Raw genomic sequence first — 22,101 nt, forward strand, 5'->3', positions numbered from 1 at the left:
GCAGAGCAGCATGATCGTCTCTACTTGCGCGCCATTGCCTTGGCGGTGGACACGTACCTGTCCTTCCTGGCAGCCAGCGCGGCGAGCAGCGCGCCCCTGTCACGCAGGCACCCCCGCACGGCCTCGTCCGCGACGTACTCCCTCGCCCACCGGCACAGCGCCGGGTGCTCCTCCTCGGTGAGCAGGGTCACCCCGGCCATCTCCTCGAACACCCCCAGCCAGTGCGCGAGCCCGCTGGCGGCGATGTCGAGGAAGCCGACGCGGTCGCCGCCGAAGAACCTCCTCCCGCCGAGCTGCGCCTCCAGGAGCGTCAGGTTCCGCTTCGTCTCCCTCGCCGCCGCCTCCCGCGCCTCGCCCTCCCCCCACAGCGCCACCCACGTGCACACCCCGCACTTGTCGTCGATGAAGCGGGCCCAGAAGCGGGCGGCGGCGCGGTCGAGTGGGTCGGCCGGCAGGAGCGCGGGGCCACGGGGGAAGGCCTCGTCCACGTACTCGACGATGACGAGCGACTCGCAGAGGGCCGGCCGGCGGCCGCCGTGGAGGAGCACCGGCACCTTGTGGTGGACGGGGTTGTGCTCCTGCAGCAGGTCGCTCTTGCTGTTGAGGTCCTCCTGGATGAACTCGTAGGGGACGCCCTTGAGCCGCAGGGCCACCTCGACGCGGTGCACGGCCGGGCTGCCGAAGGACCCGATGAGCTTAGCCTCTTCTTCAGACATCTTAGTCTACTGCTCCGTCCTGATTTCTCCGGTCGAGTTGGACCCCCTGAATATATTGTTTCCGAGAAACTTCCTCGTAGCTTCGTGCTTCCAGAGATAACTATTGCCGATATGTTTAGTTTGTCGAAACGGAGGTAAGTTTTAACCTCATCGATTAATTAAGCAGTAGAGAATTGCCTGCTTAGTTTATGATATCTTCTCTTCTCCCGCCACTGAAAGCGACCTACCGGAAGTCTTAATCTTTCAGCTATAAACAAATAACAAGCGATTGTTACCTAGCTAGTAGTAGTAGTATGTGTTTAGTGAGGTACAATTTTTGGTACTTCTTGTTTTGGGTGCAAGGGTAGCCTCTCCAACCAAGCTTTAGATCTTCGAAGAGGTCAAAACAAGAGGGGAGGGAGGTATATACCCTACACTCGTTACAACCATGTGAGACAAGGTGCATTTTAGTCCAGGAATTGATCAACAAAGATCCCAATTTCCCTGGACAATAAAAAACTGAACCATGGAGTGGTGTTGTGCATCCTTCAGTGCAAGCAGTGACACCACCATGACACATAGCAGCTAGTGATCGTTCCAAATCCTTTTTAAGCTGAGCTCGACACCTCTCTAGGATACAAACCAGTGACCCACTGACAAGGACATTTATTCACAGACCACTCACCAAGCAACCAAAAACAGGCATCAAAATTCTGAAGCATATCAAGTGGACAAGCAGTGAGGCAACATAGCACTCAACCAAGCACACCACTGCTTTTCTTCCCCCAAACGGAACCACAAGCAAAGCACAGATGCAACGGCCTCCAAAAGAAGCCACACCTTTGCCTTTGCCCAGTCAGCTTCGCACCATCTATCATTCCATCTAGTGGAGTGGAGCACCCAAAACGGAGGCCTCCACATCAGCAGATACGAAACCAAAGCAAAGATTTCTGTTGTAATATAATCTTAATAAGACGCGAAAACAGCTCCAATCTAGAACCCACTTTCAGATCCACTCACCCAACACTCGAACACAACACATAGTACTTACTCAAACACCACCAAATACCGAAAACAGACGCGACACAACCACGCCAGGCCACCGGGTACGGCGGCCTGGCGACACTACCTTTGTCTTGCCACAGGTTCTCTTTTCTCTTTTTCTGGTGATTCCGATGATACCACTATAGGAGGAGTCTTTAGAGCTAAGCAAACTGAAATACGGATAATACGACGATGACAGGAGAAAAAGAGAGCTAGGGAATAAACCTAACTATCCAACCCGCTTTCCAGCCACCTTTGGTGATCGGTACTTGGGACCCTGCATGTCTCGCCTGGTTCGCCAGCACCGTCCGTTTGTTCCTCATGGCTAGCTGGGAGGATCAGGTATGCGATCAAGCAGCTACACCGGTCTTGACAGCACCGTTGGCGACGACAGGCTTTTTCTCGGTGGCCACAGGCTTCTTCTCGGCCGCTGCTGTTTGGGCCACCTTCGCCGCGTAGGTCACAGCTGGAGGAGCAGCGGCAGCGGCTTTCTCTGCCGGAACCTTCGCATCCCCGTTGACACCATTTGCTACAGGTGACTTTGGCTTCCCATTGACAGCATCCTGCTGTTTCTCCCCATTGACACCGTTCGGTAGAGACACCTTTGGCTTCCCGTTGGCGAGTTCTTGCTGTTTCTCTCCGGCAACAGGATTCGGAGCCCTACTGTCCCACACCTACGTACATGATTAGACAATCAATTCAGAGTTGCTACAACAAGAACAGAACAGTAGATGGCAGTAATGAGAAATGACGATTCACTAGAGTCATATGTACCTGCTTTTGGATCTGCTGTTGTTTTATTCTCTTCTCCTGCATCAACTTCTGGCGGTTCTCATAGAAGGCGAAGTCTTCCAGGATAGAGGTCTTGCTGACATGCTCTTTGAATATCTTGAGCATCTGAATACCTTGCTCAAGGTTGATCTGAATTGTCGACAAAAAGGAGTAAACAGAACAATAAGGTACAGCTATCTAGGACGTCAGAGAACCAAAAAATAATTAAACATTCATCGACACTTACATCCTGTGTGTCACGGCTGTTTGTGACCGGCTTGCCCTCATTGTTCTCTAGGACGATGTGCTTGAGAATGTTGTTGGGAACATCCTTGACAATGTGCCACTTGACAGAGAATGAACCATTCCACTTGTCTTGTTGCCAGAACTCTAGAGTTTTTTCAAAATCAACAGGACCAGTCATTTCAGCAACACCAACAAACTGTCCACTTGTATTCACCTGAAAGTTTGTAAGGAAGGAGATTCAATTAGCCCAAGGAAATCAAATTGAACATTCCTAAAGCAGTAGCAAGTGTGGAGAACGTCCTTACCGAGAAAAACAAGAATATAGGGCAGCTAGAGCCCTTTGCCTGAGCTTCTTGATAAGCAGCATCAAGCTTCTTATTTCCATTGGTGGTACTTGCCCACACATTGTATTTTATACTCTTATGGATATCATCCTCGCTGTATGATTTGATGACAAAAAACTTTGCATCATCATACTGGACAGGGAAATCCTCTAGGTTGAACTGTGCCTTATCAGGTATGTCACTAGCATCCTTGTTTTCACTTGAAGGGAGGGTCTGCCCTTTCACAGCAATAGTAACAGTATGGCCAAATGCTTTCTGGTTCTTGAAACGACCAGACCTAGGACCTCTGTTGAGCTCAATTGTTCCATCCTGACTCTCATTGCCAAAACCATAATATCCGTTGCCACGGCCTCTGGGCCTGTTGTATCTGGTATCCATAGAAACACCCCACCGACCATATAACCTGGAATCATAGCCGCTGCTTCCGTAGCCACTGCTTCCATAGCCGCTGCTTCCGTAGCCATTGCTTCCGTAGCCGCTGCTTCCGTAGCCAGTGCTTCCATAGCCAGTGTTTCCATACATAAGACCAGTTTTGACCGAATTTCCATACTGGTTGTAAGACTGGGTGCTCGAGTACATCCTGTTTGGGTATGTAGGAGTAGCTGACCCTGTTGTAGTCGTTGGTCTCCTGTTGCCCTGCATACATAACAATATACAGAGAACATATACTTCAGTATGCAAATTATATACAGCACAATCAAGGTAAAACTTCATAAACAGGTCAAAACGATCAAACGTGCCTTCTATGCAAGAACCCCCACTATGTTTCAGAAGAAGAAAAATAATATCAAAGTTTATTGAGAGCGCGTCCTAACAAATACAATAGCTTAAAACTTCATTGCAAGGAAAATTATATACATCCCCATGCTACTGTTACTATGATGAAGCAGTGTAGTGCCTTAGCGTGTCAGGAAACATGCATGAGCAGAAAATAGTGACCACTAAATGCCTTTGATCCATAATTAATAGAAATTTCAACACAATTCCTCTGTACTCACCGTCTGCTGCGGTGTGGGGCTCTTGGTCTGATACCTTGCAGAAGAGCCATTGCTATTATACGCTGAAGACGGCGTGTAATTAGCTGTAGTTGGTCTTTGCTGTGCATTGGTATAGGCAGAACCATCGTACCAAGCATAGTGTGCCCCTGTGGTGTCATACCCATAGGTTGAGTCCACGTAACCAGTAGAAGGGACTCCACCTAGCAAGGGTGCCCTATAGGTTCCATCAGGGGTCAGTGATGAATTCTGATAGCTTGACCCAAGGGGAGCAGTTGCGCTGTTACTCTGAGCAGAAACATTGGGAACACCATTTGTGGTTGTTTTGGCAGCATCTGCCTTAGCTGCTGGCTTATTATCAGCATTGGCCGAAGGCTGCTGGTCACCTTGAGTTGTAGAAGGAATCGGGGTAGGAGGCTGATAATAAGCTGGATACTGGTAATGTTGTGCGGCAAACATCTGACCATCAACTGTTGGGACTGGGGAACTAGCTGGAGAGTACGCGCCATAAGGAGCATACCCATATCCATAAATATCTCCATATACTGCCTGCAAAATTCAAAGACCAATTAGCAAGTTAATTCTGATGTCCATGGAAGTAACACAAATATACAAGTACAACAAATTGAGATAGTACAGGATGTTAACATTCTCAATACAAGATGGTATTAGTGGCAGACAAACAGCATGAACAATACTTTTGAGTAACAACAATTGGGAGAAAACTCTGCACAGACCATAATAAGAAGCAGAAATTCCCATGAAAGGTACAAACCATACCAAAAGAATGGCTGGATAGCATTCCACTCATTACATATATCAACACAGACTTGATATGATAGCTCCAGTAGACAATAATAGCAAAATTCCTGAACCTTTATGTACTACTAGGAATATGACTCATGGTGCAAATCCAGATAAGCAACAAGACATGAAAGCTAAAAGATAATACCCCCTCTGGGATAACTTACTGGGGTAACCTCCACTCCATCTTGATTTACATATCTAGTATATTCATCCCACTCGCTCATGGTTCCGTCGTAACCTGGAAGACCCAATTCTGTTAGCTTGCAAGTAAGTATACACTGAAAAGAAGCAGCAAGCTAAATTAACAGAGAAGTGATCGCCGGTCCCTCACCTCCATAGTAATATGCTGGCAGATAGAACATGTTGGGATCCGTAAAATCTTGAACCACCGGAGTGATGGACCGGTCCTGTGGGATCGACACGCTGAGCGGCTGGCTGGCCACAGGCCCCTGCTGAATCAACAGCAACACCAGACATGTCAGAATCACATATCACCTGGAGCAAAGCCATGAACTTGCACAAATTGGAGAAGAACAAGGAATATTTACTGTTGTATCCATACCTTGGTGGCACCGGCAAGCTCGGTTCCATCTGCCGCCGCCTTGGGCTGCGATTCCAGCGACATCTTCTGCAACAGATCTGTGGCTTCTTTGCAGATCAAAATCGTCGAATTAAGGAGTCACAGGGTGTAAAAAAGAGATCCCAAACCTTGAAGACTAAATCTCCAAAAAATTGCTTCTTTTGGACCTGTGCAGTTCACAGCCAGCGTACGAATCCGGACTACAGTAAAAACGCATCGATCTGGATAAGTCAAGCAAGCGCGGCCGCAAGGACGGACAGGCGCACAGGGCAGATGGGGCCGGCCGGCCCGCCAGCCGCCGCCGCGGCACAGTCACCGCGGAGCGTGCCCAGCCCAATCGACAAACCAACCACAAAACCTTGTCAGAAAGCAAAGGTAGCAAGTAAAGGATACGATCCGCGGCAGGGGCGGGGGCGAGGGCCGGGGCTGGAGCAGCCGCCGCGGCGGCGGGCGCCGGCGCGGCGGGCGGGGCGGGGGTCGGCGCGACGACGGCCATGGGGCGGGCGAGATCCCAGCAGACGGGTGACCTGGAGGCGAGATCCGACGGAACCAACCGGAGCGCCCGGGCCTCCTTCCTTCTCCTCTCTCTCTACGGCGGATAGCTAGCTAGCAAGGCCCGAGCTTGGGGTAGAGGGAGAGATATGAAGGAGGGAGGCGGGCGGTGGGGATAGGAGGGAGGGAGGCGAGCCGCCACCAGGGGAGACTAGCAGCTGCAGCAGCAGGCCAGGGGGTAGTGGTGGTACTAGTGGTACAGTGCCGAGCTGCGAGGGGAAAAGAGGGGGGTTTAGGGTTAGGGGCCGGGGATGATATAGGTGGCGGGGGCTGGTGGGAGGGAGGGAGGAAGCGCGGACGACCACGGCTCACCGGGGGAGGCTTTGGCTTGGCTTGGGATTCCACTCCTTCTCTACGTCTTCTCCTTTTCCTCTATTTTACTTGTCCTGAACCAATTGCAACTTGGGACTTCTCTTTCCCCTCAAAAAAAAACTTGTGACTTTTCTTTACTGTAATTTCCTCTCTTTTTCCAGTAGTAGTAGTAGTAGTTTTTGTTTTATCTTTGGTTTTATGTGACGATCTAAGAGGGTGAATTGATAATAAAGTTAATTGTTCTTCTTTTCTGATCCTTTTCTTAGCCCGGCGGGTTTAGAGGCGATTACTCACTACGGGTTTTATTAGTCACCATCGGTTAGCCTTTTTTAAGGAAAGTACACTAGGTTTTTGATATTGTTTTTATGGCGCAGGGGAGAATATGCCTAATTTCTATGTTCTATCTAATTTAGATGGTAAGATGTCATAATGATATTACCACCACAACTCTCAGAACGAGCATGTGGAACAAGATAACACGAGAGTGATCGTTCTCGTGGTGGTACTAACCCGTGATACAACTGTTGACGATCACCGACGATGCTCTGCTAATAACGCTATACGTGAAAAGCACGCCATACAACTGTTGATGATCAACGGCGATGCTCTGCTAATAAAGCCATACGTGAAAAGCACGCCAGCGAAGTAAAGGAGTACTAACCCGCACGCTACTCCTTTACTTCTTTTTTTTAACCACAAGAAAAAGTAAAGGAGTAGCGTGAGAAAAAGTAAAGAAGTAGCGTGCGGGTTGCCAGCTCACTGATACATCTGTCTGGAAGAAAGCATTACGAGTAATGTCAAATGCAGCGAGTGCTCTTAGAGCGGTGCCAGCTCACTGATACATCTGTCTAGGAGAAAGCATCACAAGTAATGTCAAATGTAGCTAGTGCTTTCAGAGCGGTACCAGCTCATTGATACATTTGTCTGGTAGAAAGCCTTACCAATAATGTCAAATGTAGCCAGTGATTTACGAGCGGTATGTCGGATAGGGAAACTCCAACGCGGCCAGTAAGATATCATAATGATGTTATGGTCACAACTCTCTAAACGAACATGTGGAGCGACATAGCGTGAAGATGATTGTTCTCATGAAGGTGCTAACTCACAATACAATTGTTGACGATCGACGATGGTGCTCTGCTAGTAGCGTGCAGGTTACCAGTTCACTGATACATCTATTTGGGAGAATGCATTCCAAGTAATGTCAAATATAGTGAGTGCTTTGTGAGCGGTGCCAACTCATGATACAACTGTTTTATGAGTGACAATGTGATGCCCCCGTTTATAATTATGCATTAATCGTACACGCATCATGCACGATCATGAATGGTGACGCACATTAATATCACAACATAACTCTACGACACAAATTAAACATAAATATTTATATTATAGGCCAAGGTCACGAGGACCCATTACATTAGTGCAGATAGCAAGTTAGGTCTGGGTACAGACGATGTTAAACGAGTTGCCTTAAGAAGGCTAAGCATAACAATGACACTAGATCGAAAAAGCACAGGCCTCCTGCATGGGACCTCAGAACTACTCGTTGACGTTGGTCTTCACGTAGTAAGCACCATCGGAATAACCTGCATCCGCGGTGCTACCGGCTGTTACAGCAACCGGGTTGAAGGAAAAGAATAGCAAAGCAACGGTTAATTGTGTTCTTTTTTTATGCTTTTCTTAGCTCGGTGGGTTCAGAGGCGATTACTCGTTATAGGTTTTATTAGTCACCGTCAGTTAGCCCTTTCTATTGTATGTAATGAAGACCCACTAGGTTTTCGATCATTATTTTATGGCTTAAGAAAGAATATGCCTAATTGCTATCTTCTATCATATTTTATGGCTTAAGAAAGAATATGCATAATTTCTATCTTCTATCTAATTTAGATGGTAAGATGTTATAATGATGTTGCCACCGTAACTCTCAGAGTGGGCATCATTATCGTGATGGTGCCAACTCACGATACAGCTGTTCACGCTCAACGACGATGCTTTGTTAATAACGCCATACATGAAAAGCACGCTGGTGAAGTAAAGAAGTAGTGTGCGGGTTGCCAACTCACTAATACATCTGTCTGGGAGAAAGCATTACGAATAATGTCAAATGTAGTGAGTGCTTTTACGAGCGGTGCCAACTCACTAATACATCGGTCTGGGAGAAAGTATTGTGAGTAATGTCAAATGTAGCAAGTGCTTCACGAGCGGTGCCAGCTCACTGATACATCTGTCTGGGAGAAAGCATTGCGACTAATGTCAAAATGTAGCAAGTGTTTTACGAGCAGTGCCAGCTCACTAATACATCTGTCTGGGAGAAAGCATTGCGACTAATGTCAAAATGTAGCAAGTGTTTTACGAGCAGTGCCAGCTTACTGATACATCTGTATAGGAGAAAGCATTGCAAATTATGTCAAAATGTAGCGGGTGCTTTACGGGCGGTGCTAGCTCACCGATACATCTGTGTGGGAGAAAGCATTACGAATAATGTCAAAATGTAGCAAGTACTTTACGAGCGGTGCCAGCTCACTAATACATTTGTATAGGAGAAAGTTGTTGACGTATAAATGTGTTGCCTAGTCTCTTCCATCAGATCGGTCTTTTGATTGCATTGGCTAGAGCATGCACTTCTACATGGTATCGGATCCAAGAGGTCTTAAGTTCACGACCTGGATGACGCAATTAAAATGCAGCCCACTTTCGGTCCAGGTTTAGCCCTGAGAAAGCCACACGTGAGGGGGAGTGTTGACGTACAAATGTGTTGCCTAGTCTCTTCCATCAGATCGGTCTTTTGGTTGCATTGGCTAGAGCATGCACTTCTACAAAAGCATCACGAGTAATGTCAAATGTAGCAAGTGCTTCACAACCGGTACCAGCTCACTAATACATATATCTGGGAGAAAGCATTGCGAATAATGTCAAAATGTAGCAAGTACTTTCTGAGCGATGCCAGCTCATTGATGCATCTGTCTGGGAGAAAGCATTATGAATAATGTCAAAATGTAGCGAGTGCTTTACGAGGGGTGACAACTCACTGATACATTTGTCTAGGTGAAAAGCATTCGGAGTAATGCCAAATGTAGTGAGTGCTTTAAGAGTGGTGTCAGCTCACTGATACATCTGTCTGGCGAGTAATGTCAAATGTAACGAGTGCTTTACGAGTGACAGCTCACTGATACATCTGTTTAGGTGAAAAGCATTCGGAGTAATGATAAATGTAGCAAGTGCTTTACGAGCGGTGCCAACTCACTGATACATCTATCTAGGTGGAAAGCTTTCTGAGTAATGTAAAATGTAATGAGTGCTTTATGGGTGGTGCCAGCTCATTGATACATCTCTGGGAGAAAGCATTACGAGTAATGTCAAATATAGTGAATGATTTACGAGTGGTGCCAGCTCACTGATACATTTGTCTGGGAGAAAGCATTACGAGTAAGGTCAAATATAGCGAGTGATTTACTAGCGGTGCAAGCTCACTGATACATGTGTCCGGAAGAAAACATTACGAGTAATGTCAAATGCAGCGAGTGCTTTACGTGCGATGCCAGCTTACTGATACATCTATCTATGAGAAAGCATTATGGGTAATGCCAAATGTGGCGAGTGCTTTACGAGCAGTGCCAGCTCACTAATACATCTTCTGGGAGAAAGCATTACAAGCAATGTCAGATGTAGCGAGTGCTTTACGTGCGGTGCCAGCTCACTGATATCTATCTAGGAGAAAGCATTACGAGTAATGTCAAATGTAGCGAGTGCTTTACGAGCCGTTCCAGATCACCGATACATCTGTCTGGAAGAAAGCATTACAAGCAATGTCAGATGTAGCAAGTACTTTACGAGCAGTGCTAGGTCACAATACAACTGTCGGGACCTCACACATAGCAGTACACATCATACGTACGCACGACATGCAAGTAAGTGTTGGTACAACATGGCATCACAACATGACTCTACAACTCGAGGTATTTATTTAAGAGGCTCCGAGGAGCCATACATAACATGATACTATAAACAGGGGTCATATGACCCAACATACAAAGTCATACAAGTAACAAGCGGAAGCATAACCCGTGTGAGTACAGACAGCTAAAAAGAAAAAGGCTAGAAGCTTGTCTATCTACACGACCCTCCATATAAATCAGACTTCTGTCTGGAATTCCCAAGCTGTCGAAACCCATGTGGAACTACTAGTGAGATTGAAGTCTCCTATGCAAAAACATAAATTAAGCAAACATGAGTACAAATGTACTCAGCAAGACTTACATCAGAACTAACTACATATGCATCAGTATCAACAATGGGGTGATGGAGTTTAACAACAACAAGCCAGCTTTGACTCATAGGCTATCATGAACTACGTCTACCAGTAATTTCTTTGGGGTGAGAGAGCACACATGAGTCCACATAGTCACCACATCAATACACCACTATGGATCCACTCCCGTCTCCCTACGAGAAGGCCATCCATAACACTCACACTTATCTTGCACATTTTAGAGTATCCACTTCAAGTTATCTATGAACCATATAAGTCTCCAAGTAGTTGTAGGAGATATGCCCTAGAGGCAATCATGTGATGGTGATATTTCCATATGTATTCATGAGTCATTTGTATTGTCCTTGAACATCATCAATGATATGTATCAATAAGTATATGACTTGTTTGTGGAACTATGTATTGTATGATGGTTGTTCTAATGGTCCCTAGTTGCTAAGGTTATGCATGCGGACACATATCCTTGACTAGTATACGACTCGGTTGACGACTATGTTTCACAAGTCATGTGCATGGAGATGCTAAATCGATAGTATGGACTCGGGGATGGAGATCACCGAGTCGGATAGACCCACTTTGAGACGCAGTGAGATATAGTCATCTGTTAGTCTCAAGTACAATGTCTATTCCATGTCCTAGACCCGAGGTCCTCACATGTTCTCGGGATGAGGATCGACTCACTTAAGGTCTATCAAATGCTACTCCATAACTAGGTAGTTATAAAGGTAGCTTTCGGGTGAGTCGTGAGACATGCCACGAGACATGGTTGACCAAGGGAGACAAGTACTCGCCTTGAACTCAACAACAAATATCGTAAGGCAAAAGGAATGTTGCATATGACACATTGTCGAGGTTCATAAAATGACTTTACGCACACATGGGAGTTGGCACATTCTGCTAGGAGCCGCTACCAACCATCGACTTGGTCGTGTCCTTGTGTACGTGAACCTATAGGGTCACACACTTAAGGGGCTGCAGCCCATTCGGATTAGATCCGAGTGGAAAATGGACGCAAACTCCTAGTGGGCTCAAGTGTTGAGCCCACCTCGGAGGTCTATATAAAGGGGAGTGGGCGCACCACTTAGGGTTGATCTTTTCCCACCCTCGATAGCCGCCGCCACTCCCCATGCCCATGACGTGCGACCGGACCTAGCAGTCCGTCGCCCGCCACTGCACCCCGCACATGTGGATACCTTGGAGGCATTGCATTTGTGGTGCTTGTACGAACCGTTCGAGGGAAACATGAGGTGCTGTTCGTGGGAGATCATCGTTCACGGGTCTTCGCTGTTCGCGGGAGATCACCATTCATGGGTCTTCACTGTTCACGGGAGATCGGTGGTGCGAGGAGGAGACGGCCCGGGAGATTGGCTACATGCATCACCAACTCTACTTCTGTTGCAGTGACTACACGTCTAGTGGTAAACCCGATCTCGTAATCTATTTCCAGCAGCATGATCTTGGGTGCGCGGTAGAAAATTTTATTTGGCGCCAGCATAGCATACCGCGTGTTCCAACAGTGGTATCAGAGCCTCCCGTGTGTGGTGATAGTTTCGATGGTATGCATATGATATATATAGATCAGTTTGGGTGCGGGTCGATGAGATCGGACGCGCATGTCGGTGTTGAAGGTTGGTTTCGTGATCTTGTTTCCGTGATCGTGACGCAGAGGTCGTGACACGAGTTACCCCTACCAGTCGGTATCCTCCAACCGGGTAGACAGTGGAATGTAAATCCGGATGCAAACGCGAAGATCAATGAGATTGATCGAATCGGAACATAGATCAACACCGTGGAAATGTGATTTCCGTAGTGCTGAAATCTGTTGGAGCGGTCTCGGTAAAACGGCTGTAACTTTTGCATACGAACTCCGTTTTTGCTCCACGACCTGTCAAATTGAAGCTAACAAAAAGTTGGATTAGTGGAGGCCAAAATTTTCTTGGAAAATAGAGTTTCAGGAGGTTTTATCTTCGGCGGTAGAACGTCTAACTCATTTCTGCAGGGAATGTTTGTGATTTGGTATATCCCATGAATGTTGCCTGTCTAATATTGTTTCATGACCTGCTGTCATGAGTGCGGCAACAAGCAGGAGCCATATGGTTGTCCCATTATTGCATTAATGACATGTGTGTCAACATGAGAAGCCATGTAATGTAATTTACTTTCAGTAGCTATTAGTTTGTAATAGCCTAGTATCTTATGTAACACTTGGCGGTTGACACCATGGCGTGAAGATGGAGATCACCACAAGGACAACCATGCATGGAGATGGAGATCACCATGGGCAGACCGCGCACATGGAGATGGAGATCTCCATGCACTGTGAAAAAGGGCTATACCATATCACACATATATAAACTGCATGTGAAAGTTTATCATGCACCCTTCGTTTTGCATGGTAGATGTTTTAAGTAGGGTGATCCCTCAAAGAATGTCAAGTATAAATGCCTCCCCAATTGCTGCACCTTCACATGTCAAGTATATTTAGTGGTGGGCCTATAAAATTAGGGTGCCATTAGATCTCCTTGAAATGATGGGTTTGTGTCGGACACTTACAGTTTTGGGCCATGAGGCATAGGAGTTGGCGCGACATGAGATGTCCCCAGCAACAAGAGTCGTATGGAGATACGGTTAGCAAGAGTTGCTTACCGAGTGATCTTGCCTTCTAGCGGTGATGCAAAAGCTCACTAGTTGACATGTTGATCTTGGATCTTGAATCACTAAGTATCAACCGAGGGATGTTGATTTTTGTGGGAGTAATGATCTTATTAAAATGTTTAATATGAATTAATCTTCATGAATACATGTCTTAGTGTTATGCATATTTCTATTGTAGATAAATGGCACCACCTGCTCAAGTTATCCCTTTTGCATTGAAACCAATCCCGGTAAAAGATAAATTGAATGGAACTAACTTTACCACCTGGTATAGAAACCTGAATTGTTCTTAGGCATGAGAAAAAGGATCAAGTTCTAGAGAATCCACTTCCAGAGGAACCTACCGATAATGTTAATGCCACAACCAGAAATGCCTACCAAAAACTCATTGATGAATCAAACGAGATCAGCTGTCTCATGTTGGCTTCTATGGAGCCCGATCTGCAGCAGCAGTTCGAAAATATTGAGGCTTTCGATATGATCGAGAACCTCAAGAGCATGTTTCAAATGCAGACTAGGACCGAAAGGTTCAACGTCTGGCGATCCTTGATGGCTTGTAAGCTGAAAGAGGGTGATCCACTGAGCCCACATGTGATCAAGATGATCGGGTATATGTAAGCTCTGTATCGGTTGGGCTTCCCACTTGGGACGAGTTGTCCACAAATACAATTCTGGGTTCTCTTCCGCATAGCTATGGGCAGTTCATCTCGAACTACCATATGTATGGGATGGAAAAGAAGCTCACTGAATTGCATGGGATGCTCAAGGTGGCAGATCAGGATATCAAGAAAGGTACGCATCGTCAAGTGTTGATGGTGCAGAACTCGGCTAAGTTCAAGAAGAGCTGGTCCAAGAAAAAGGCTAAGGTAAAGGGCAAAGAGAAGGAGGCAACTCCAACTGCCCCCGCCGTGCCTAAGTCAGGGACGACCTCGAGGAGTATTTGCTTTCATTGCAAGGAACCCGGACACTAGAAAAGGAACTGCAGCAAGTGGCTTGCCGAGAAGGTTAAGAAGACTAGAAGTATGACTTCATCTTCGGGTACACTTGTTGTATATGTTATAGACATTTATCTTGCTGATGTTTCTAGTAGCTCTTGGGTATATGATACCGGACCGGTTGTTCACATATGCAACTCGATGCAGGGGCTAAGCAGAACTAGGAATGTCGCAAGAGGAGAAGTTGACATACGCGTCGAGAATAAAGCAAGAGTTGCTGCATTGGCCGTCGACACTATGCAACTTAATTTACGTTGAGGATTTGTAATGGAACTTGACAATTGTTATTATGTTCCTGCTTTGAGTCGAAACATTATTTCTGCCTCATGTTTGATGAGACAAGGTTATGAATTCAATATTAAGGACAATGGTTGTTCTATTTACTTGAATAATATGTTTCATGGCTTTACACCCATTGTGAATGGGTTATTTATCCTAGATCTTGAAGGTGAATCAGTCTATAACATAAATGTCAAGAGGCATAAGCCTAATGAGATAAGTCCGACTTATATCTGGCATTGTCGACTAGGACACATTAGTCAAAAGCGCATGAAGAAGCTCCATGATGATGGAATTCTAACTTCATTTGATTTTGAATCATTCGAGACATGCGAGTCTTGCCTACTCGGTAAGATGACTAAGACTCCTTTTGCAAAGAGTTGCGAGAGGGCGTCCGAGCTATTGGAACTTATACATAGTGATGTATGTGGACCAATGAGCACGACATCCAGAGGTGGTTTCCAATACTTCATGACTTTTACCGACGACTTGAGTAGATATGGATATGTCTACTTGATAAGGCACAAGTCAGAAACTTTTGAAAAGTTCAAGGAGTTTCAGAATGAAGTGGAAAATCAACTCGGCAAGAAAATCAAACTTCTACAATCTGATCATGGCGATGAGTATATGAGCCAGGAGTTTGATGATCATCTGAAGAGTCATGGAATAGTTCCACAACTAACTCCCAAGGGTACACCACAGAGAAATGGCGTGTCAGAATGGAGGAATCGTACTCTGTTAGACATGGTCCGATCATTGATGAGTCAGTTGGATTTACCCTTGTCATTTTGGGAATACGCCCTAGAAACTGTAGCTTTCACACTAAACAGGGTACCATCTAAGTCCATAGATAAGACACGATATGAGATATGGACTGCGAAGAGTCACAATTTGTGTTTTCTAAAAGTTTTGGGATGTGAAGCATATATCAAGCGACTCCAGTCGGACAAGCTCACACCCAAATCGGACAAGTGCATATTCGTGGGATATCCAAGGGAAACCTTGGGATATTACTTCTACAACCGTGAAGAGGGCAAAGTGTTTGTCGCTCGACATGGAGTTTTCCTTGAGAAAGAGTTTCTCAATCGGAAGGCTAGTGGGAGGACGGTCCGACTCGAAGAAATTCGAGAACCACACGGGGACGTTCTCGTAGGTGATTCTATCACAACGGAATTAGTCAGGGAACCCGTGGTGGAGTCGACGCCGGTTCCACGGAGGTCAGAAAGGTTATGAAATTTGCATGATTGCAATGTGTTGTTCTTGGAGAATAATGAGCCGACTACGTATGCGGAAGCAATGGAGAGCCCTGATTCCGAGTTATGGCTTGAGGCCATGAGATCCGAATTAAAGTCCATGGATGACAATCAAGTTTGGAACGTACGACACCTCCGCGTTCATCACACATTCATCTCGATGATGTCCTCACCTTCTCAATCCAGCAAGAGAGGCGAAGTAGTAGATGAGTTCTGGCAGCACGACGTCATGGTGATGGAGGTGGTGAAAACTATCCACAGGGCTTCGCCAAGCACAACGAACGTGAAAGGAGGAGGAACTAGAGGGAGACGAGGCGCCGCACATGGCTTGGGGATTGTAGTGTGTGTTGCCCCTCTCCCTCCTCTCATATATATAGGTGGGGGGAGGAGGGGAGGCAGCCTAGGGCGCCCCAAGGGGGCCGGTGGCCAGCCCTAGTTCCTGCCCTTGCCGCACCCCCTTTCCTTTTTTGGCACTAGGGGGAAAGGAAAGGGGGCTGCCTGCCTTAGGGCGCCCCCTTTTCCCTTTGTCTCTTCCTTGGAGAAAGCCAGGAGGGGGCCAACCTTTCCTTTTACAAGGCCGGCGGCCAGGTTGGGGAGCGCCAGCTCCTTGTGGGCTAGTGTGCTCCCCTTCCCTTGGCCCGTTAGGCCCAATAACTTCCCTTGGCCTCCCGGAACCCCTTCCGGTGATCCGATAAACATGGTGCATTCCGAAACCTTTTTGGAGACTAAACATATCGTCCTATATATCAATCTTTACCCCCGGACCATTCCGGAGCTCCTCGTCATGTCCGTGATCTCATCTGAGACTCTGAACATAACTCATATAATATTATACCATCGATGAACGTTAAGCGTGCGGACCCTACGGGTTCGAGAATGATGTGGACATGACCGAGATGCCTCTCCGGTCAATAACCAATAGCGGGACCTGGATTCCCATATTGGTTCCTACATATTCTATGAAGATCTTTATCGGTCGAACCTTTATGACAACATACGTAGTTTCCTTTGTTCGTCGATATGTTACTTGCCCAAGATTCAATCGTTGGTATCTCCATACCTAGTTCAATCTCATTACTCGAAAGTCTCTTTACTCATTCTGTAATACATCAAATCATAAATAACTCCTTAGTCATTTTGCTTGCAAGCTTCTTGTGATGCTGTATTACCGAGAGGGCCCAGAGATAACTCTCCGGTACACAGAGTGACAAATCCCAATCTCGATACATGCCAACTCAATAGACACCTTATGAGATACTTGTAGAGCATCTTTATGATCACCCAGTTACGTTGTGACATTTGATAGCACACAAGGTATTCCTCCGGTATCTAGGAGTTGCATGATCTCATGGTCAAAGGAATATGTATTTGACATTAAGAAAGCAGTAGCAATAAACTAAACGAGCATATGCTAAGCTAACAGGTGAGTCTTGTCCATCACATCATTCTCCTAATGATGTGATCCCGTTATCAAATGACAACTCATGTATATGGTTAGGAAACCTTAACCATCTTTGATCAACGAGCTAGTCTAGTAGAGGCTCACTAGGGACTGTTGGGGAACGCGGTAATTTCAAAAAAAATCCTACAATCACGCAAGATCGATCTAGGAGATGCATAGCAACGAGAAGGGAGAGTGTGTCCACGTACCCTCGTAGACCGAAAGCGGAAGCATTATGACAACGAGGTTGTTGTAGTCGTACGTCCTCAAGATCTGACCGATCCTAGCACCGAAGATACGACACCCCCGCGATCTGCACATGTTCAGCTCGGTGACGTCCCACGAACTCTAGATCCAGCTGAGGCCGAGGGAGAGTTTCCCTAGCACGACAGCGTGGTGATGATACGCCCATTTTGCATCATGCTTTTATATCAATATTTATTGCATTATGGGCTGTTATTACATGTTATGTCTCAATTCTTATGGCTATTCTCTCTTATTTTACAAGGTTTATCATGAAGAGGGAGAATGCCCGCAGTTGGGATTCTGGCTAGAAAAGGAGCAAAATATTGGAAACCTATTCTGCACACAGCTCCAAAAGTCCCGAAACTCCACGAAACTCATTTTTGGAATTAATAAGAATTATTGAGCGAAGAAAGTACCAGAGGGGGCCCACACCCTAGCCAGGAGGGTGCCCCCCTACTAGGCGCGCCCCCTGTCTCCCGGGCCCCCTGGTGGCCCTCCAATGCCCATCTTATGCTATATGAAGGCTTTTACCCTGAAAAAATCATAAGCAAGCTTACGGGACGAAACTCCGCCGCCACGAGCCGGAACCTTGGCGGAACCAATCTAGGGCTTCAGCGGAGCTGTTCTGCCGGGAAAACTTCCCCCCAGGAAGGGGAAATCATCACCACCATCATCACCAACGATCCTCTCATCGGGAGGGGGTCAATCTCCATCAACATCTTCACCAGCACCATCTCCTCTCAAAACCCTAGTTCATCTCTTGTATCCAATCTTGTATCAAAACCACAAATTGGTACCTGTGGGTTGCTAGTAGTGTTGATTACTCCTTGTAGTTGATGCTAATTGGTCTACTTGGTGGAAGATCATATGTTCAGATCCTTAATGCATATTAATACTCCTCTGATCATGAACATGGATATGCTTTGTGAGTAGTTACGTTTGTTCCTGAGGACATGGGTGAAGTCTTGCTATTAGTAGTCATGTGAATTTGATATTTGTTCGATATTTTGATGAGATGTATGTTGTCTAGTGGTGTTATGTGAACGTCGACTACATGACACTTCACCATTATTTGGGCCTAGAGGAAGGCATTGGGAAGTAATAAGTAGGTGATGGGTTGCTAGAGTGACAGATGCTTAAACCCTAGTTTATGCGTTGCTTCATAAGAGGCTGATTTGGATCCATTAGTTTCATGCTATGGTTAGGTTTACCTTAATACTTCTTTTGTAGTTGCGGATGCTTGCAATAGGGGTTAATCATAAGTGGGATGCTTGTCCAAGAAAGGTCAGTACCCAAGCACCGGTCCACCCACATATCAAATTATCAAAGTACCGAACGTGAATCATATGAGTGTGATGAAAACTAGCTTGACGATAATTCCCATGTGTCCTCGGGAGCGCTTTCCTCACTATAAGAAATTGTCCAGGCTTGTCCTTTGCTACAAAAAGGATCGGGCCACCTTGCTGCGCTTTATTTACTTTCATTGCTTGTTACCCGTTACAAATTATCTTATCACAAAACTATTTGTTACCTACAATTTCAGTGCTTGCAGAGAATACCTTACTGAAAACCGCTTGTCATTCCCTCCTGCTCCTTGATACGTCCATTTTCCATCATGCTTTTATGTCAATATTTATTCCATTTTGGGCTGTTATTACATGTTATATCTCAATACTTATGGCTATTCTCTCTTATTTTACAAGGTTTACCATGAAGAGGGGGAATGCCGGGTGATGGGGTCATGTACCTAGGGTAGGGTCACAGACCTGATCTAAGTACCCTGCCCAAGGACACCCTTAGAAGAGGTCACCTTCCAGTCGACTTACGAGGGACTCACTCGATTGACTTGAAGGACTCGACCACGAAGACTCACTCAACCACAAGAAGGTCAAGAGGCACTCTGCACTGCAACGGCCTGTAATTAAGTAGACTTTATGATAGTAAAGACACTTTATGTGGGGCGTTACCAGTAACGCCCCGGACTTAACTCACCTTAAACCCTCTCCTACGTGGGCTGGCTGGGGTCCTGGCGCACTCTATATAAGCCACCCCCTCCACAGGTAGAGGGGTTCGGCACTCTGTAACTCATATACATATAATCCACTCGACCGCCTCCGGGCTCCGAGACGTAGGGCTTTTACTTCCTCCGAGAAGGGCCTGAACTCGTACATCTCTTGTGTTTACAACCTCTCCATAGCTAAGACCTTGCCTCTCCATACCTACCCCCCCACTCTACTGTCAGGCTTAGAACCACGACAGTTGGCGCCCACCATGGGGCAGGTGTTTTAGCAATTTTGTGGAGAAGTTGTGATTCTTCCGAGTACTTTCATCATGGTGGCTGCTGGATTTTTGGTCGAGGGTCGAGAGATCCGTCTCGGCGCTCTCACCTTCATCGCCGACGACTCCGCCTGGCTCCAGGAGGCTCCACTCGACGTTGATGCGCTCCCCGTCCGCGGTGCGACACATTTTCGCGCATGTGTCCGCGGCGTTTTGCTGCGGCAACCGTCGACCCCGTATCGGTCGACATCCCCATCGACCACCCTCCCGGTCTCCCGTCAGCGCAAGCGCTCGGGCCGGTCGAGGATTCAGCGGTGGGTGAGGCACGCGGTGGCTCGCCAGACGGCCACCACCCAAGTTGCGGCAATCGAGCCCGACGAATCTCTCTACGGCCTGTTCGATCTGTCGACTAGTTCTGTAGAGACCGCATCCGAGTGCGATAGCAGTGATCCAGCGGCAGAAATTCTGATGGTCGACGGGCCCCACGGTCCCCCTGGCTTCGCCCGTGATGGTGGAGCAGGCGACGGAGGCGACCCCGCGCGAGACCACGAAGAGTACCAGCCCGAGTCACTCGACTCTCTGCAAAGAGAGGAACTTCGCCGCAGGAACGTGGATGCCCTGCGTACTCCCATCGCAGGAGAAACCCCCGAGGCTCGCGCCTTGGAGGAGGCACGTTTGGCCAATTTGGCCGAACGCACTCGACTGGAGAATCTTCAGCGAGCACTCGACGAGCGCGCGCGGCAATGAATTCCCGACACCAGTCGACGTCAACTCTTCCCGCCAACTCAGGTATATCGAACCCCAATCCAGAATTTAGCAGCTGCGACCCGTATAGCAGAGTCCATCCAACCCTCTCAGTCGGAAGCTGGCAGAGGCTTGATGCAGATCAGGGATCTGCTCCAGGCAGCAGGAGACCAGAATTCAGCCGTGTCACAGTCGCGCAACAGAATTCACAGTCGATCCGTCGCTGCGAATACGGTTCAGTCGGCTCACAGTCCCAGATCGCCTCCGTGGCGTGAAGGGCGCGAGAGTCGGCGTGACCAATATGGTGACCGACTCGACCGAGAGGATAGGCGTCGAGTGCCCAATTCCCCTCCGAGGGGTGGGTCTTACGCTCCTCGGCAGCAAGATGACAGGTGTCAGTTCAGTACGGGGCGAAGAGTTCCAGTCGACCCCAGAGAACCAGGCTTCGACGCACGATCCATTATCGTGCAAGGTTTGGTCGACCGGAACAGAGCCCATCGAGGCGGACTCGACAGAGATGCGCCCACAAGCAGTCGAGTGCATGTTTCTGGTCCTGAATGTTTCAGCAGAGCTATCAGAGCCGCAGTTATCCCTCCCAATTTCAGGTTGGCAACAGGAGTCAGCAAGTTCACTGGTGAGTCTAAGCCTGAAACTTGGCTTGAGGACTACCGAGTGGCAGTTCAGATTGGTGGTGGGAACGACGAGGTGGCCATGAAGCATTTGCCCCTCATGGTGGAAGGTTCTGCCAGGGCATGGTTGACTCAATTACCTCCTAGTAGCATTTACACTTGGGAAGATCTGTCCCGAGTGTTCATCAGAACGTTTGAAGGAACTTGCAAGCGACCGGCTGGACTGACGGAGTTGCAAGTCTGTGTGCAGAAGACCAATGAGACTCTCAGAGAGTATATTCAGAGATGGATCACTTTGCACCATACTGTGGAGAATGTGTCTGATCATCAGGCAGTCTGCGCCTTTAAAGATGGCGTCAAGAACAGAGAATTAAGTTTGAAATTTGGTCGAACCGGTGACATGACCTTGAGTCGGATGATGGAGATTGCTACCAAGTACGCCAATGGTGAAGAAGAAGACCGACTCTGAAGCGGCAAGCACAAGACGAGCCAGTCGAAAAAGGGAAACACCAGTCGGAAACAGAAGCGGAAGGCTGAACCAGCAGCTCCTGGAGAGGCTCTGGCCGTGACTCAGGGAAAGTTTAAAGGGAAACCAAAAGGATCCTGGAACCCTAAGAAGGTGAAGGATAAAGAAGGGAACGACGTGATGGATATGCCGTGTCACATCCACACGAAGAAAGACGAAGAGGGGAATATCATCTACCCGAAGCATACCACTCGCCAATGTCGACTCCTGATCCAGCAGTTTCAGGGAAAACAGTCTAAGGACAAGGAGAAGGAGTCGGACAAGGCCGAAGACAAGGAGGACAGTGAGGAAGGATATCCGCATATCAACTCCACTCTGATGATCTTTGCAGATGTGGAAAGCAAGAGTCGATTGAAAGTCATTAACCGAGAAGTGAACATGGTTGCCCCAGCAAAAGCAAATTATCTGAAATGGTCCCAAATACCCATTACATTCGA

At 47.3% G+C, this 22,101-nt stretch overlaps 2 protein-coding genes across 7 annotated transcripts in view; both read right to left on the bottom strand.

Annotated features, from left to right (window-relative positions):
- Positions 1-1,198, bottom strand: part of LOC123093209 (glutathione transferase GST 23) — a 9,108-nt gene extending 7,910 nt beyond the window's left edge. For 2 of the 3 annotated variants that reach the window (XM_044515123.1, XM_044515122.1), the window contains exon 1: positions 58-1,198. In XM_044515123.1, the coding sequence (XP_044371058.1) occupies positions 58-716 (659 nt within the window). In that variant the 5' untranslated portion in view covers positions 717-1,198. The other variant, XM_044515124.1, reaches the window with a different exon arrangement.
- A 434-nt stretch (positions 1,199-1,632) lies between these two features.
- Positions 1,633-6,257, bottom strand: LOC123093206 (YTH domain-containing protein ECT4). Of its 4 annotated transcripts, none has more exons than XM_044515117.1 (9): positions 5,876-6,257; positions 5,465-5,550; positions 5,234-5,351; positions 5,067-5,155; positions 4,099-4,644; positions 3,062-3,736; positions 2,758-2,970; positions 2,514-2,660; positions 1,633-2,413 (listed from the first exon to the last, which is right to left on the bottom strand). In XM_044515117.1, the coding sequence occupies exons 1-9, from the start codon at positions 5,976-5,978 to the stop codon at positions 2,090-2,092; spliced, it is 2,301 nt and encodes a 766-aa protein (XP_044371052.1). In that variant the 5' UTR covers positions 5,979-6,257; the 3' UTR covers positions 1,633-2,089. The 4 variants fall into 4 exon arrangements, with proteins under 4 accessions (XP_044371052.1, XP_044371051.1, XP_044371054.1 ...); XM_044515116.1 differs by having other exon boundaries at positions 5,234-5,354; XM_044515119.1 differs by having other exon boundaries at positions 5,067-5,140; positions 5,876-6,256.
- Positions 6,258-22,101: the final 15,844 nt, after the last annotated feature.

Source organism: Triticum aestivum, chromosome 4B (assembly GCF_018294505.1).
Source record: "Triticum aestivum cultivar Chinese Spring chromosome 4B, IWGSC CS RefSeq v2.1, whole genome shotgun sequence".
NCBI lineage: Eukaryota > Viridiplantae > Streptophyta > Magnoliopsida > Poales > Poaceae > Triticum > Triticum aestivum.